This window comes from Pyrgilauda ruficollis, unplaced genomic scaffold (genome assembly GCF_017590135.1).
Source record: "Pyrgilauda ruficollis isolate IOZ18807 unplaced genomic scaffold, ASM1759013v1 scaffold55, whole genome shotgun sequence".
NCBI classification, from domain to species: domain Eukaryota; kingdom Metazoa; phylum Chordata; class Aves; order Passeriformes; family Passeridae; genus Pyrgilauda; species Pyrgilauda ruficollis.
Genome location: NW_024527155.1, coordinates 6,766,878 through 6,785,549, shown reverse-complemented (window position 1 = coordinate 6,785,549; position 18,672 = coordinate 6,766,878). Strand labels below are relative to the sequence as shown.

Genomic DNA, 18,672 nt, shown 5'->3' with positions numbered 1-18,672 from the left:
ATCCTCTGGATGACTGCTTTCTCTCCATATGGAACTTTGGCACCAAACAGTCCTGAAACTATTCCCCCTTCAATTTCCTACAGTGAAGAGAGCTATAGCTGAAGAAAAGGGGTGTAACTTAGACTGTCACCTCACCTTCATGATCCAAAGCAGTGTTAGCAAACCAATGAAAATGAAAAGATAGTCCCACTCTTACACTGGAGAATCTATTAGTTGATTAGAGAATCTACAGAAAGAGAGAAAATTTTGTCTGAAGAGGCACTCTCGCCTTACAGTGCCATGCCAAATTTTCAGTCAGAAACACACGTTGGTTTCCTGTGAAAGAAGACAATAACTGACAATTTTAACTCATGCTTTAGTCTGATTCAGTGAGAAAAGAGTTGCAGAATAACTTCTGACAAAAAACTATTAGGCAAGTAAGTTTACCTTTATTAACTCATGTAAGATACTGGGCTACAAATTGAAAAGTTTAACAAATAAATATGATCACTACTACATAAAAATGGCACTAAAGGCATCTGACTTCACTTTGAATTCAGACAACTCTTCCAATGTCAATTAATTTCAAATATAGAGATGGTGTGATTATCTGGCAAAGTTATTACATAATAATGGCAAGGATGTTTCTGTAGCTAAAGAAAACTACCACACATTTTCATATGAAAAATATTTCCTAGGCACATAATCATGAGGGATACAATGAAATACTTGGATTTATATGCATAGAATACTGTGTATTAGCATACAATCATCACAAACACAGTATGTAGAGGCCACTTAGATTATTATCACATTTTAGCAATATAGCAATACAAGCCAAGATATCAATGCAAATATATGCTGTCATTCCGATGCCAATGGGCACGGGATGTGATGAACAACAATAGGGAGTTATCCATAATTATGAAGATTAGAAAATATATTATTTAAAACAATCAAGCAGAAGCACTGCTTATTCTGATGTGGTGTTTTGTTTTGTTTTGTTTTTTAACCCATTCAGATGTACTTCAACAAAAAGATTGTTGAACCGGGCTTCAAAAAAGATGGCATTTCTTTCTCCACTCTTGGCATCAATATGATTGTTGAAATAGAAGAAATTGGTGCTGTCATCACCTTTAGTGGTCTGATTTTCTCTGTCAAGCTCCCATACAGCAAATTCGGCAACAACACCGAGGGACAATGTGGTAAGAAGGCTGCCCAGATTGGAGCAGGTCCTCTTTACCCACCCCTACCTTGGGGTGGGGTTCTGCTCACCCACTCTGGCTATGCAGTCTTACAATCGACAGAGATTTTTAAACAGCAGTAAATGGAAATGAGTACAGTTTTGCTCTTCAACTTCTGTAGGATTTCAAAAGCTCAATATTTCTTTGGGGCTGGGGTTTTACATCTGTTTGTTTTTCCATAGCCTGAAGTTCATATAACTAGAGGTTATGGTTCATATAACTAAAGTTCATAGAACTAGAGAAAGTGCTCCCTATGAAGCAAGGCAAAATATGCATTTCATGAGCACATCATACCTAAACATATCAGCCCAGGAATGTATTGTGCATCTCTGATGTGGCTTAGGAGACTTATCCAGCTTGTCTCTTCCAGGAACATGTACAAACAATAAAGCAGATGAATGCCGCTTACCAAGTGGTAAGATCATTTCTTCCTGTCCCCAAATGGCTCATCACTGGATTGTTGACAACAACAAGTCATGCCATGGAGTACCAATACCACCAGCTATAACCACACCTCCACCAAAGCCGCAGTGTCAAACACCTCCGCTCTGCAAACTTATCCTGAGCGAGTAAGAAAGCAAATTCATTTTTTCTAGACACAACTGTCTCAGTATCTCACAAGAAGAATAACACCTATAGCTTTAGTATGTGATAATAACTGAAAATGTCAGCTTAATGACAGAATATATATAGTAAAAGGCCTTTGCAAAAGAAACAGTTCTGCCTTAATGATTTGCATGCCAAAGATAACAGCAAGGAGAGGTAAAGTCAGAAAATCCAGGATGCAACAAGCACAAAAATCAATACTCTCTGGATGCAACACTTCCAGAGTTTGTTCATTAAGTATTAAGCAAAGACTGAACTCTAAATTTGAAGTGGGTCTTCAATACAAATCATAGAGAAGCCAGTTACCAAACAGGTGAAGGGAGCAGATGCAAACAGCTGAGAAATGTCCTTCTTTCTTTGTATGTTTTACCTAAAATATGGAGTTCCAAAAGTGCAAAGGCTTGTTTCCTGAAGTATGTCCTATACCTGGGTAGGCTGACAAGGTTACTTATAAAAGCCCTCTTATACATGCTTTCTGTAGTGTCTAGTAAGTTTGGAACTATTTTATGTGTCAATTTTCTGTTGCTACTTCTTTCACTCCTTTTTTCTCAATCTAGTGCAGTTGCCTTTTACACTATATTTCTGGTGTCAAGCCACTAGAAAGTTGTATACACATACAGAAATACTATGACCATTAACATCTTTAGAAAAAAAAGGCACTACAGATTTCTTAATCTTTGCTGAATCTATCTCCCAGCTTACTGGCCATTCCTAGGATCTTGTTTCTCATAATACCTTCCTTTCTGAAGCAGAGTCACATGCTATTAACTGGAAAGTGTTGTCTGACAGGAACAGACTTTGTATAATGGCTCATTAATATGGAAGGGGTTGCTTTCTTTACTGTCTGCAGGGTTTTTGCAGAATGTCATACTGTGATACCACCAGAACCATTTTTCAAGGGCTGTGTTTTTGATGGATGTCGCATAGATGATGAATTCATGCAGTGTTCCAGTTTGGAGATATATGCTACAGAGTGTGCTGCTAGAGGTGTCTGCATTGACTGGAGAGGAATGACCAACAATACATGTTGTAAGTATTGCAGGACTCAAAATGTGTGTGATAAATGGTAGAAATTAGTGTTTTATTCACTAAACACATCTTATATGTGAAACTTGGTTACTGTCTACAAAAACCCAGTGGGGTACTTTCTCACAGAAGCTGCAGATTAAGAAGGCAAAGCTGTAGTAATATTTTTCTGAAAAAAAAAATGCATCTACTGTCAATTTTTAATTTTTTTTTGTCTTTTTCCATACAGCATTCAGCTGTCCATCAAGCATGGTATACAAGCCATGTGGGCCCATTAACCCAGTTACCTGTGACCAAAGGTATGAAAAAACAAAAACACCCGACCCTGAAGCACCTGCTTATATTTTTCTTATCTACTTTCCTCAGAAATTTGAGTTATTACACAATGAAATGTGTTGCGAATTTCACCAACTTAGTCAAGATTTATAAATACCAATCAGCTCTAGGAACAGGTGCTTCCTGTTGCCCTTCAGAAAGTGTACATTTTTTGTCTCTCTCGTATCTGACATGACACACTGCTCTGCCCTCTGCCTCACCACAAGTGTTGTACTCAAGCAGATATATTCTTCCCATTCCAGCTATGAGCGTCCTGGCTATGGAGTAACTGAAGGCTGTTTCTGTCCTGAAGGAATGACACTCCTGCATACAGAGAGCAACATCTGTGTCTCTGAATGCTGTAAGTCATCTGTAGCTAATTTGGGGAATAAATAGAGATAGGGATTGTTAGTCAGGAGGCCTGAGTTCTATAGTCATCTTCTACATGGTCAGATCATCGCACATCAGCTTCCCTGAGTGTCCCCAGTCACAAATTGAATAATAGTCAATGTTTCCCTTTTCCCCCATCCGTCATTCCTTATGTGAGACCCACTAAGATGGTAGAACTCTAAGTTCAGCAAAATTAGTCTGCATATTCATTTTCTTGTTAGCTTTATCTTCACAGTATTTTTATTTCAAACTGCATGTATGTACTCCTTTGTCAGTTTTCAGTGGTGTAAATACCCATTCATTTTTTTGTCTCTTTTTCTTTCTAGTCTGCAGAGAACCAAATGGAATGTCCAGATGGGTGAGTGTCACATTGAGTGTGGCTTAATAAGCACAGACAAGTGAAACAAGATGATATTTAGTGTTCTACTAAACCAAAGCTTTGTCACAAATGTTCACTTTCAGTCTTAAAAATAATGAGTACTAAAGCACCCCTAAAAAAATTAACAATAAGTGATAAAATATTCTTTCAATAACCTCAAATACAGGAAAAAAAAAACTTAAAAAAAAAAAAAAAGAAGAGAGAAATCAAGAGATGGTAGTAGTGGAAGTTAGGCATTACGCTTATTTTATTTCCACAAATTTGGCTTGCTAAAATTACTTGAAATTAAGGGAGAGTTTACCTATTGCTTATCATGTTCATATCTTGCATTCTTAGTTCCTCAGCTGCACAGAAATCAGCAACCTAATGTGAAAATAAGTATGTCATATGATAATTTCATATTCAAAAAAGGATGTGAGGCTCAATCACTTCTCCTTTAGAACTCCTGTAACTTCATACTAACACTATTAACAAATAGAAAGTAATAGCTTTGTGAACTCAGAACCTTTAGTGGCCTCCAATGTCTTCCCCAAATAAGCAGTTTGAAGGTCTCCTATAAAATCTAAAATGTGGAAAAAACTTATATAATCAGTTAGCACTATATGCATGAATATGTCAGCTAGAAGCAAATAAAATTATTTTGGTTTAATTTTCTATTTAATTTTTTTCTTTCCTTTGTCTGTGTTTTTCTGTTTTATTTAGCCAGGAGAAAAATGGACAAAAGATTGCCGGGAATGTGTCTGTGACAAAAATACTCTTAAGGTGAAGTGCACAAGGCACGAATGTTCTCTGACACAGCAAGTATTTTGTGAAGAACCAGGTTACATGGCTGTTCAGATACCAATACCAGAAGATCCATGCTGTACTAGGACCGAATGCTGTGAGTACTGTCATTGTTCTTTATCATGGGCAATATGCTACATTAATTTTAGGAAACTACAGCAATCATTTCACATTTTTTAATACTTTGCATTGATGCCATAATGCTTTTTTCCCTCATCCCGCTTTTTAGAGCCTTCTTGCAGAGCATACAGTAAATGCCTGAAGATAACAAATGTAAAGATTAAAAGATTTTACATACTTAGACATAGAAAAGTAACTAAAAATCTTCTATAATTTAACATTTAAGCATTTAATACTGCCACTATCTGAAACAATATTCAAAAACCATTTAAAAAATTTTCAATTTCAAAGACCAATATTAGGAAAATTAAAAAAAACAGTCCTGGCTATTTAAAAATTGCTCAGGAAAGTTCCAGAACCAGTTATCAGACCAGAGAGTCATCAGATTTCTCCACCAGTACAAATTTCTCTTTGAAATTATCTCTTTCCAGCAATTACTACTCTGTTCTCCTCAATGTTTTGTTTCACAAAGATTATGGGAAAGCCTAATTACATTGAAAGCACCTTGGCACATAGAATGAATTAGTAATTAAACTATCTTGTGTAAACACCATATCTACCCTATGGGAAGACTTCAGAAGTTCATGTAAAACAAAATTGCTTTAATTCAGAAATTCTGAGCTTATTATTTTCTATATTCTCTTACATGAAACAGACTGCAACACAAGCCTCTGCACTGACATCACACCCCAGTGCTTAGAGGGACAGGAAATAATCACTATAATGCCACCTGGAAACTGCTGTCCTATCTTTGAATGCAGTAAGTATTGTGCACCCTCCTCATGTGCTATTTACTGCTGTATTTTTCTAAGTAACAAAAACCTTATAAGAGAGATGTAAGTTATCTGTGGTATCATATTGGGCCTTGTCGTGAATGAGTGTTTTAAGGCCACTGCCACAGGCTTATGAAATGGGCCTACAAAGCTATGAAACAGAAGTTTTTTCATGCATTTCTGGCTCCTAAAACTTACACCTCCTTCTTCCTTCTTTACAGGACAGGGCTGTGTAGTCAACGAAACCTATTATGCAGTAAGTACACAGAGTTACTCATTATGAAAATATACCCTCACATAGTTCGCAGAGCAGTGTTTTTGAGACACCCATCATGGTCCATATCTTGTAGGAAGGCCTGAGATAAAACATTATTGATTATTTCACTGAGGTTAACACCCTCTGTACAAGCAAAATCATGTTCTGCTCTCTTCCTTTCTACATTAGCAGAATTTGATTCCAAAATCGATATTACCAAACCAGAAACTCCGCTTAAATAAAACAACCAAAATTGTATTTATAGATAGCTTAGCCTATACATAGGTCATCTTTGTATTTTCTGTGATGTGTATGCACAGAGCAACTTAACTGACCAATAATGGGTTTTTCCAACTTCCCCTAGCCTGGAGCTGCCATTCCATCAGGCCCCTGTGAAGAATGTACCTGCTCTGCATCCTCTCCCTCAAGGCCTCACCACCTTACGGTCACGTGCCAGCCTGTCATCTGTGACACATACTGCCCGCTGGTGAGTGCTGCTCTGCTGCTAGAAACTCCTACCCCACTCAGCTCAAATAACCACCAGTTCAGGCCAGTGACCTGACTTAATGCCATTGTCTCTCTATTTCTTTCAAAACAGGGCTATAAATACACTGTGGAACCCGGACAGTGCTGTGGCACGTGCAAGGCAGCAGCTTGTGTAGTGACTGTGGGAGACAACATTACACATGTGCTCCATGTAATTACCTCTGGTTTGCCTCACTTTTGGGGAACTCTGCTAGTCTTTCCATTCTTTCCTCTCCTTGTATTTGTCACATTTATTTCCTCCATATTTTCTCATATGAGACAAATGCTTACTCAGGCAGGGGCTGGACAATCTCCACACAGCCTAAACAATACCTTACACCACAAAACGCCAGCTCTAAGGCTTCTGGCAGCAACTGTGCTATGATACTGAACAATGGCTTTCAGAAATCAACATAGGAAAATACATAGGTGAAAGCAAAGGACTTTTGTTTGCCTCCAGTTTGAAACTGTAGCACCCATTTTTCTCAGAGGATAATTTTATCTGTGGAGGCATTTTGACACATCCATAAATTCTAATGACAAAACTATTGAAATTCAAATCATTTTTTCCAACTGAGTCCGCGTACTTACCCTATTCACACAAAAAACACATCTATATCTATGTAAAAATAGAACCTCTTCACTTGGTTAATGAAAAACACTTAATAGCAGTATGATAATATGGCAAATAATTATCAGCTGAAATTCAAGGAAGTTGTTCAGAATAATCAAACTACTATATGCAGCAAAAATAAGACATTGGGGGGCTTTTGTTTCATTTTGATATAAGAAGATTTTAATTTGCATTAATTTTGACTACTTTCAGGAAGGAGAACAATGGAATCCACCTGGTGATAACTGTACTGTTTACACATGTGAAAAACATGCTGACCAGTTCATTCAAGTCATCAAAGAGGCAAGCTGTCCTGCCTTTAACTATGATGAGTGTGATCCAGTAAGTACTGTTCTACCAGTTCTCAGTTTTGGAAAGGTTGCAGTGCCTAACACCAGTGATAGAAGGATCATAGTGTCCACTGAAAATAACTAGCAGGAGCACCATGCAGGAAGTAGCTCTCCTTTTATCCTCTCTGAACCTGATCCCAGTCAAGTTTTATCTCAGAAAAGCAACTCAAAATTAAAATGAGTGTTACAAAAATCCTCACTGAGGATCAGACATTAGAGAAAAGGATATAGCATAATATTTTGGATACATTAAAGTGTCAAGTGACCTAGAAGCAAAAATCAGCCTCTGGCAAGTCACTTATTTCATTCATTGTGTTATCCTGTCTGTTATAATCCCTTACTTTTACTGACTTTGGTCACAATATTTTGACTTACATGTGCTAGGAGCTTTATTGCTTGCTGAAATTATACTATTAAACTGAGGGCTTTCCTCCATTTCAACTTTCAAATCACTATTTTAATATTAATAAGAGTTATGCGCCCTTGATATTTAGCCTTGCTTGAAATTAGATTCCATGGCAATACAAAAATATACACAGTCTCTGGTATATTTTCTCATGGCCAGAGAAAATTAGGAAGCAGGGAAAGTCTGCTTTAGCATGCAGATATGAAACCTGAGTTATCTTTTTATGTTTTCCCACTTAAGGATGATATCAGGTTATCTGAAGATGGCTGCTGTTTAGTGTGCCGAAGAGTACCAAAACGTAAGTAATAATAATTTTGTTAAAAGTATTGATTATATGTGCCTGGTTGGGTATATTAGCCCATTTTGCACAATGGGTGCATAGACAGAAGAGGTGAACTGACCACGTTTCGGTTCACTGCTTCACCGGGGTGAGAAAGGAAACAGGTGGAAAAGAAAGGAACAGGACATTTCCACTATGCATTTTAGGTTCTAGTGAAACAGATGGTGAACTTTCCCATCCCCTTCTGTTAAATGCTGGCTTTTTTGTGGGAGGGTGACGACTATGACTACTCTCCAATTTCCATAGATACATTCTCTTTAAGGAGGAAAGTGAAGCCAGTTCTGAGAGATGGGTGTGCATTGAGCAGTTGCCACAGTACTGTTCTTAATTTCTGCATTCTGAATCAAGTTACCTAAGAAAAAGGGAAAGTTGCATCCACTGATAACACAAACAGCAAGTCCTCATTTGGCCCTCAGCAATTAAAAGAAAAATGCATTGTGACGTAGTTTTCTATTTCAGCTCCATCCACCTTAGTTTTCAGTTACAAACTGTCGTATCATATACAGCTATCTATTCATATGCATATGTATTTTAACCTGTTTTCCTTTGCTTTGTGATGACCTCAGTTTGTATGAAGTACAATATGACTACTGTCATCAACTATCATGGCTGTGTATCTCCTGCACCTGTTGAGATCACATACTGTGAAGGCAGCTGTGATGCTTACTCACGGTAAGTGGCATAAAAGATAATTGTGGCCTCTTGTCTTCTACTCTTTACACCAGTTAAATCAAGCAAATCACAAGTGTTTTTCTGATGTGTCCAACATCCACTCCATCATCAACGGTTTCCATTGTGCTAATTAACATGACATTGTACGAGCTTGATTTCCTTGAGATTCAGTGTTCAACAGCCTGTTCAGCACCATAGTGAATAGACCCAAATTTTAATTTTGCCCATTTAAAACTGAGGTTATTTGTTTCTCATTATCTCACTGGACTGGCTTGCTGTGTGATCTGGAATAAATCTTTACTTTTTCTGTGCCTTAATGAATACTTAGAGTCATAAAATTTTACAATGAGGAGCAATTTTCCTGTATTTCACCACAAATACTGTAAGAACACTAATATTGAGCAATAGTCTCACATGCAAGTGCACAACTTCTGGTTTTGTAATGGGTGGGAGGGGCAGTGTTATTTCTCACATAAATTCTGAATCTTTCTCATTGTTTTTTCTATCAGATATTCTCAAACTACAAACACAATGGTGCACAAATGCTCGTGTTGTCAGGAAATCAAGACCAGCAAGAGGAAGGTGACTCTGATGTGCAGTGATGGAACCTCCCTTGATCACTCCTACACCTATGTGGAGAAATGCAGCTGTGTGGGTGCTGAGTGCATTACCCAAGGCAACACCCAACAGGAGACACAGCAGACAAAGACCTCTCAGGAGCAAGCAAATGTCAAAAATTAGAACTAGAGAGAAGTCCTCAAGCAAGGGCTGAGCATAAGACTAAATAAAGAAACTTCAAAAAATACAAAAGTGTCAAGAGCAGCTAAAATTTTGGATGAACAGATGATGTTTCCTGCATAAACCCCCCGTATGTCTGTCTACAGAATTTCAGCTTTCATTATCAATGTATCTCCCACTGGTTTTTACATCTTTTCTTTTACACCTTGAGAGGTGTAAATTCATCTTGACATTTTCTGTTCATTTGTCTTCTGGGAAGTGCTGGACTTTTAATAACATTTTCATTCCAGTTCACTGAGAAAAATCAAAAGGCAAATCCAGAGAACACACCAAACCCAAGGAAAACTGTACCACTCTGCTTCTATAGGTTTCTTTTTTTTTGTTGAGGAAAACTTAGAGGGCAGAAAGCCATATCTTTTCAAAACTATAAACTTCAATATTTTGAACAATTTATAATGGACATATTTCCGTACCTGTTTTTGTGAGGAAAAGGAAAAATCCTATTGTGAGAAGCTGCTGCACACTACTTTTTGTTTACATAACACCATCAGCAGAGTAGCTGTATGAAAATATGGATTTTTAATTTTGTTTTGTTATGTGGTTAATTGTTTACAGAAGAAATATATATATATTTGCCAACAGAGGCATATGAAGGATTTTTTAACAAAAGTATAATAATAATAATAATAATTAATAATTGTAAATTCTTTCCTAGGAAGCTTTAAAAAGTTGGACCACTACTATTTATTACTTTTTTTTTTTTTTTGGAAACTGATTTATTAGGTAATTTCTTTCAGAATTAATGTTATACCATTTCTTATTCTCAGTCATGTTGTCTGGGTATGGTATATTTTCTTTTGGTTTTGAATATTATTTTATTTTTGTTCCTTAAGACACAAAAAAGCAATTATGATTAATAAATTTTGAGCATTTTACAGCATGTCTGCCTTGACTTTTCAGTGAATCCCTTGCATGAGAGTTGCTGAGTCCATAAAACATAGTTCCAGGTCAAAAGTCAATGTGGTACCTAACACCCTATAGAGCTTTGATACTGCTTTGAATGAAAAACACTCAAACCCAAACATTTGGAAGTGTTCCAAGCACATCACCTCAGCTGCTATCACTTAGTGAACTCTCAGAGACAAGCATCTCTCTGAGTCTGCACGTTTTGTAGCCCTGAAAGTTCTTTACCTGTTTGCCATAAACTAGCCAAAGTATTTCAAACCAGTCTCTCATGGTTTAGAGCCCACTGCAACGTAAATAAATCTCTGAAATTGCACTGTTGTAAATCTACGTGGCTGCTACTGAGAGGAAAGCTCATGTCTCTACAAACGATTTGCTGGGTGAAGGTTGGGTGTTAAGGTCTTTGAAATGGGTCCCAGTGTCTCTACCGACTTTGGGCAGCAGGTTTATTGCAGAGCCCAGGCAGTTCTGCTCCTGAAACAGACAAGGGTCTGCACAGCCCCAGTTCCTGAACTTTAGGGTAAAATGGTAGGTGCAAGCTGGGATATGTGGTAGGTGGTTCTGGAAGGCTGAACCTTCCTGGTGCCTCAGCCAATGGGGAAAGGGAGAGGGCAACATGCAGCTGGGAGCTGAGGATAAAAGGAGGGTGCCCCCTCTGAAACCTCCAGAGAGATCATGCCACAGGTGTGTGTTGTGGTAGACTCTCTCCCTTTATTCAAATAAAATTGCAGGACTCCCTGGTCTCCTTTTTGGACATAAACCTCTGGCATTTGTGGAATTTTTCTTACACTACTCAGCTTTAGTAATAGGGTACTTTGAACCAGCCACCACAACTCTGACTGTACATTGTATAGTGCCAAGCAACATCCTATGAATAACTGCTCTAGTATTTGTAAGGGGAGCAGTAAAAAGCTGAAGTTGTTTTACTAAACTTTTCTCCTACCCTATAGTTTGGAAGGCTCAACAGAGGGAGTAAGAGGGTGCCCTGCAGCAGCTTCGGCTGCTCTTAAACCTGTTTTTCTTTTACATGACAATAACCACCCCTGTAGTTCCCCCTTCAGAGGCAAGCAATGAGTTTTCCGTGAGAAACACTAACACCACCAGACTTCCTGCTGGCAGAAATCCCGAACTCCGTCCCAGTTTCCTGTTGACAGTTTTTTCCATGCCTTGGGCTCTTTTGCTGCCCAGCGAGGCCCCCAGGTGGCACACTGCTCTGTTCCTCCCTTCCCAGACAACCCGCCAGGCTTCCCACTGCAGCACCACTGCTGAATTCATGACTAGTTCAGTGTGTAGCAGAGTTTCTGGCCTTACCAGGCAGGCTAGGAAATTATTCTTCTCCTGTTCATTCCACAGAAGGGAAATAATGTCTATTATAGAAGATCAATGATTATGCACTTTGTTGGTCCACAAAAGCTCCTTGCCCACCATTGAGCTACTGAAATGGCAGATTTCCTGTGTGTTGCTTCAAGATCATTAGTTGTTTTCCCATACAAAGCTTGTATTTCAGCATCCCAGAAGACACCCTATTTCCTGGAGATCCCTGTGTGTAATAAGTCTGTACCACCAGCCATTTCACACACTGAAAGAGAAAAAAATAATACAATGAGGAAGAAGAGAAGGGGAGACATGTGGCACATGGAAAGACTGACAGGTGATAATGGGACAGCAGGGTTTGGTGGTATAAAAAGGAAAGAAAAAACAGAAATAGAAGCAAGAGCACTGACAGCCTTCAGTCCTGGCATGGGGAGACAGGAAGCACGGGGAACATAAGCCAAGATAAATCATGGAGGCACACCAAGGCTGTGGCTGAGGAAGTTCTGGAGACCCTGCCTTGGAGAAGGAAGGATTTCTATCACAGATGCAGTCCCAGTGCTGGGAAAGAGCAAATGGGAACCCTCAGTTCAGAAGGAGGACAGGGAACAACATGCTTTGGGCATTAAAGACAAAATGAAAGATCTTGAAACAAGACATGGAGTACATATAAACCAGAGCACTGCAATGGATGCAGTAGAGCAGACTTACATTCTTCCTAAATTTTCCTTTACACAGGACCTATCTTTGCTCTGAGTTGTCGCTGACACAGATTGGGTAATAGCTCCAAAATAAACCTTCCTACAAGCTAGGACAAATTATGCCACTTACCTTATTATGCCATTTTTTAAAACCATAGATTAATAACGGAGTCAATAAATGATGGGGTGGGAGAAAGTGATTGGCTTGGCAGGTCTTTCCTGACAGGTCAGAATACCTGCAGGTCACCCTGAGCCGTGCTGGTGTAGATGGTTGATGTTTGTTACACCTCTGGCAACACCAGAGGGCTCTGGGCTCACAGCTTACAGACGTGGATGAGCAGGTTTGCTGTCAGAAGAGTTTCTTTCCAGGCACTTCAAAGTGAGCCACACAACTATTCCTTACTTTCAGATCCTGAGGATGAGCTTTGCCCTTAACATATCCTGAATCTACAAGTATCCATTCCACATAAGATAACAAGATTTGTTTATACATCACTTAATTTTTTTTTTTCTTACCTGATCATCATTGGAACACAAATAAGTTGCAGCAGAGAAATCATTCACTTAGAGGTTATTCCAGCTGAAAAACCCCACCAGTATTCAAAGTTTTAGTGTCTAAACTCAATATTGAATTAATGGGCATTCATACCTTCACTCTCAACTCTGGTCTCTTGTTATGTGGCTCAAGTTTTTCATGACCAGCTTACTGTTATTCCTTCTTCCCACTTAAAACTCTGCAGTATAAATAACAAATTACTAATAATCACTTTTCAATTATTCATTGTAATTATCAGCAACATATAAACTATAACCTGAAATTATATGTCTATTCAGATTCCAGCTTTGAATTCACTTCCAGTAATTAATTTGCCTCTTAAAGCAAGGCAGTGTTTAAACCACATCATTTTCTGAAAACATCTATTGAAAGACTTAAGGTTGTTTGTGGCACAGCTCAGGAGCTGGGCTGATAACAGAGAACTCAAGAATGGAAGCCACACTTCATAATAGTAAAAACCCAACTCAAAGAATGGAAGTTTTTCACCTCTTCAGTAGGTTTTGTTCTAACCATTGTAAAAAAAAAAAAAAAAAAAAGAGGCCACTCTCTGGCAACAAGCCAGATTAAGACAGAGTTTTGTAACAGAAAAGGAGACTAGTTCTATTCAAACATTATTAGTGTAATAATAAAACAATTATAAATGCACAGGAAGTACATTTTTGCAGAGGATGCAGTGGTCATGACTGTCCAATTTTCCTTTGTTCCTTACAGCTTCAAAAATTGTCTTCCTTCTTGATCCTCTGATTTCTTTTGGCATTCATTATAACTCCTATTTATAACTGCAATTTGATTATGAGTAACCAGCAAATGTTTCCACTATTAAAACAATTTGGTTTGGGTTTTCTTAAATAGACAGAAACTTATTCTGCTGCCTCTAACTGCCCTCCTCCTGTTATGACCATGCATAGAAAAATAAAATCCCACTTTTGCCTCCTTCTGATTTAAGAAAGCAAAGGCTGTCCAGGCAGTCGAAAATGGAGCTCTTAAATAGAGTAATTGTGGATATGTCACACGCTTAGTCTCACAAAATGAAAATGTGTAAAGTCTTAGTAGCCAGTCCTGAAACTAAACCATTGTTTCTGTATTCCAGTCTAGCTACAAGGATCACTGGGATTCACTGATTTACTAAAAAAAAAAAAAAAAAAAAAAAAAAAAAAAAAAAAAAAAATCCAGAAATACTTGAGAGGAGCATGATTCCAAGGCAAATTTGAAACTGGCTTTTGTTTCAGACAGTGTCACATGTGAACTGTGCAGCTGTTCCCTCACTCAGTGAGAAGTCAGTCAAAAACTCTCACTCCAGTCTAACTGACCTCTAGAGAGGTGGGAGGCCAAAACTGAGCTTTCTGTATTACTCAAAGTCACAGCTACTGAAGCACATGGCTGCCAACTGCAACACAGCCATAACATGAAAATCTGCAGAAAAGACATGATAAACACCTTCATGAAATGACCTCCTGCCACAACAGAACTGAATTTCTTACTCACATTAATTGCTGGTTGCTCTGTATTCTGGAGAATGAGAATTATTCTACCTGATGTAGTTTTATCATTTGCTCTATCAATGCTTTTGTGCTTTATGACCTCATTCTAATGGTAATTAAGGTCTATTATTCAGATACCTGCTATTTTACAGGAAATTAGTATTGCAATTGCACTAAATTTGGTCAGCTGAAGATAATGTAAAACATTACCTCACATGCTTCATGGCAAGTAGTTTTACAGCATTCATAATAAAGAAGTTGTCACAGTACACTTGATCTAATTTTCACATTTAGCAAGGAAGCTATGGGAACAATGTTATCCATCCCTCAGTAGTACTGTACAGGATTTTACTGAACAGTATTCCAATAAACAGTATTTTAATCCCAGCTGAGATGCCATCGCAAGTAAATTTTCAACCTAAATTATTTTAGATTTCCAATATTGTTTGGGTTTTTACAAAATAAAATAAAGTTTGCTAGTCACTGTGTGCTGGTTTTGGCTGGGTAGAATTGATTTTTTTTTCACAGTAACCAGTATGGGCTATATTCTCCTGTGACACAACTGCACTATAAAATAGATTTAAATCATCAGTTGCTTATTTGGCACAAGGAAGGCTTCAGCTGATTAAAAGATTGTGTGAACTTCTCTTCTCTGCCACTTCTTATCTCTCCAGGCTCAGAGTAAACTGCAGAGAAAGGGCAAAGAACACTTCAACCTGCAAAGTTCACAAAGCTCTTCTGCCTCAGTACCAAAGAAGCACTTTCCAGAACCAAAGAAGCACTCCTGAAGCAGAATTTCACATGAAACAGTGACCCTAAGCCACAAGCCCATCAAGGGCAGCCTGCGCTCCAAGGCACACGGAAAAGCTTGTCAGCATTACACCGAGGTGACTACAATGGACATGATTCTAGCAGGATCTCAATTTACCTCACAGAGAATATAAATATGCGCAGTGACTAATCTCTGAGACTTTCAGGAAACCACAAAAATGGCTTAGAGACTCTTTTTTACAGTTCATCCACCCAACTGAAAAGATCCCTGAGCATCCCAGATGCCTCAGTAAGGACACCTCACTTACCCTTCCTCAGGAAGCACACCTGAGGAAAATACAATGGTTAAAAATTACCAGAGACACAGAGAATTTACCCTAGTTTGGTTCATTCATTCTGGTATGATCATGCTGGTGTTATTACACGATTTCTCCAGCACATGTGACAAGATCACCAGGGCTTTATCGGCTGGAAATGACACACAAAGCATGAGAACCACAATCCTTCTGCATTTATGACAATGAAGATAAAGAGGCAGCCATTTTTCTAAAGGCAGGTTTCTTTGTTTCTCTTAGTTGTCAATTCATTTTAGGCTAAGTGAGAATAATCTGACCTGTTGATGTGGCCAAGCTAAGGATTCAGAAATAATATGCCCATAATAAGTCATCCACTGGTAAATTGCTGCAATTCTGGCAGCTATGGTTTTTAAAAGCTTATATCAAAGATATAATTAATATAATACATTACAAATCCTCTCTCATACACAATTCAGTCACAAATACCATTAAATAATAAAAAAATCTAACTACATTGTGCCCCATGCAGGTCTTTGAAAGCTCCTTTTACAAGGACTCAGAGTAATCAATATGGGATATAACAAATTTATCTGAATGTGCCACAACCAGTTCATCCATGGTGTAAGAGCTTTTTGGGAGGGAAGAAAGAGAACAACCACTCTTCTGAGAGCTTTTCCATGGCTATGACAAACTGTTGTAGATGCTGGAAAACATTGGCAGTACAGGAGCTGTGGGAGGCCAGGAAGGAGGAGGTCATGTCCTTCCCAGGGCCTGACCCAAAACTCCCCGAGCTCCAGGAGTGTCCTCCTGAGAAATGTTGAGGAGAACATAAGGAGGAGGACCACTTTTACCATGGGAATAAATAACAACAACAACAACAACAACACATAAGGAGGAGCACCCCTTTCACCACGGGACTTTCAGGTACAGCCTATTAACCCCTCAGGGCCCTGCTGGATGTGGGCACCAGTAGCAGGAGAAGCCTTGCTCCTGGCAAAGCCCCTAGGGATGGTGTCCACCCAATTATGAGGTGTCTGACTCCCAGAGAAAGGGGCTGCCAAGTGTGATTTCTGTCAGTGCACCCCCGTGCAGAGGGGGATGTCACCATCCTGTGCCACACACACAGGGCACCAATGGATGCAATTCCATTGGATGGCAATTCACCAGCATCCCCACTCCTCCAGGGGAAGGACGGCAAGGTATGGACCTGGAGCATGGTGCTCCTGCCTCTTTGGGAAACCCCTTCTGAGAGGACTTGGCAGCTCTGCTGCATTTCTGCTGCTGGGCCAGCAACCAAGATTGTGCCTGAAAAGGCTGTGACTTTGTTTTTACCTTTCTTTTAATAGATCCTTCCTTCTTTTTTCCAGACAGGAATTTGGATTACAACAAGCCCATCCCCTACTGCAAACAGGAACTGCAAGTGAAATCACAAGTTTTCCACCTCAAAATAATTTAGTGGAGCACAGGTTAATCCGCCTCAGTGAGGTAACCTGTTGACTCGTGCCCAAGATTACATGTAAAAGGTTGAAAAGTGCTGCTGGCAAAGTGGTCCCCAACACCCCTGAGGCCCCAGGAGGGGTGCCCTGGCCCTGCTGCAGCCCTGGGGTCAGCCCCTGCAGACAGGGCACAGCAATGCCCTTGTTCCATCCCATATCTCCTGTGGCAAAGCACACTCCACACAGTATTTATACAGCTGGGATACACATAGTATTTGTACACAGTGAACAAAGCAAGCTGCTCCACCGTTCGCCATAAAGTCAAGTTTCTAACGTCACTGGGATTTGGTATGGATTTATCTTAGCAGGTTAAAAGAGAAGAAAGAGAAAAATGTATCCAGCTGGTTTTTGAAAGTGTGTCCTCTTTACAGCCCCTTTGTTTCTATCAGCAGGTTTTGCTGGTGTACCCTGCTTGCCTGGCTGCATTGGTACTGCGTTTTACAGCCCCTTGTGTCCTGGTCTCTGCTGGGAGCACATCCCTGCTCTGCTCACAGGATCTTCAGGCAAACCTGAGGATTCTGTTAGTTTAGATGATGGGCTGAGTCAGGGAAGGCTCAAAGCCGTACGTATTCGTCCCCACAGTGCCAAACTGTTCTGGCACTGCTGAGAATCTGATGTGTCATACCAATGAACTCTGGCATCCTGACTGCAAAAGTAATGACTGCCAAGATCAAACATGTCTCTTACAAGGAAACAACAAAACATACAAGGACAGCCTGTTTTCCACCTTACTGAAAGAACAACTCGATTCCTGCTTGCATTCCTTGAGGCTATGTCTGTCTTGTTATTTATTCTTTGTTTCATTCTTAATATCCATTATATCATGTATCTTAATGCGTGTTTGTACTTGTGATTATATTGCCTTGCTTCTGTTAAATGATACAGGCTACTGACTTTAATTCTCATTATTGACATACAACTTTTTAAAGTTGTGAAATACATATTGTAAAATTATTTTTTTTTTAATCAGTGTGTGCTTTTGTTTTAAATTAAATTCATAAGCTTTCACTTTTCTCAAGAAATTTTGTTATTAGTCTCCAGGAAATATAAAGAGCTGCTTTCAGAATTACATAGGAAATTTCATAGCTGTGCATTTGATTCATTGAGCAGTAGCATAGAAGATCATCAGTCTATCTTGTCAGCCTTAAGCTTCTATAAAACACCTTAGCAAACAGAGTGTTCTGCTTGAGGCAAAAAAGTTATTTTGTTCCTTTTTCCCAAAAGGTTCTGTGTCATCTAGGATGTGACTCAGATACTTCAGCTGGGTTAGGCAATCTGCATTGGTATGTATATGAGCTCTCACACTGAGAGTACTTTCTGCAGTTTGTGGCCAAGGGTCCCCAAAGGGAAAGGATCTACAGGGAAAGTGCAGATTTGTTGTCTACCGTTGTTTTTATTTCAAACAGGTTTTTTCCTCTTATTATCAGTGGAGCTACTTGTGCCCTTACTGCTCTGAAGTCTGCCAGCCCTCTCTCTTCAAATCAAAGTCAGATGTAATACAAGGTTTATAGGCAGTGGCAATGTTTTATTGGCTCAGCTGGCATAATTATAAAAATTAGGCAAGCTTTTTGGCACAGCAAAC

The 18,672-nt window shown here is 39.1% G+C and overlaps 1 protein-coding gene across 1 annotated transcript in view; it reads left to right on the top strand.

Moving 5' to 3' along the window:
* MUC5AC (mucin 5AC, oligomeric mucus/gel-forming) overlaps positions 1–9,518 on the top strand; it is a 36,449-nt gene extending 26,931 nt beyond the window's left edge. Inside the window, exons 35-49 of the mRNA XM_041481116.1 lie at positions 1,001–1,184; positions 1,594–1,792; positions 2,680–2,858; positions 3,085–3,154; positions 3,434–3,531; positions 3,887–3,918; positions 4,642–4,819; positions 5,498–5,602; positions 5,837–5,871; positions 6,236–6,358; positions 6,470–6,568; positions 7,223–7,351; positions 8,006–8,063; positions 8,672–8,777; positions 9,287–9,518. Coding sequence (XP_041337050.1) covers positions 1,001–1,184; positions 1,594–1,792; positions 2,680–2,858; positions 3,085–3,154; positions 3,434–3,531; positions 3,887–3,918; positions 4,642–4,819; positions 5,498–5,602; positions 5,837–5,871; positions 6,236–6,358; positions 6,470–6,568; positions 7,223–7,351; positions 8,006–8,063; positions 8,672–8,777; positions 9,287–9,518 — 1,827 coding nt within the window. The remainder of the gene's footprint in view (positions 1–1,000; positions 1,185–1,593; positions 1,793–2,679; positions 2,859–3,084; positions 3,155–3,433; positions 3,532–3,886; positions 3,919–4,641; positions 4,820–5,497; positions 5,603–5,836; positions 5,872–6,235; positions 6,359–6,469; positions 6,569–7,222; positions 7,352–8,005; positions 8,064–8,671; positions 8,778–9,286) is intronic.
* Positions 9,519–18,672: the final 9,154 nt, after the last annotated feature.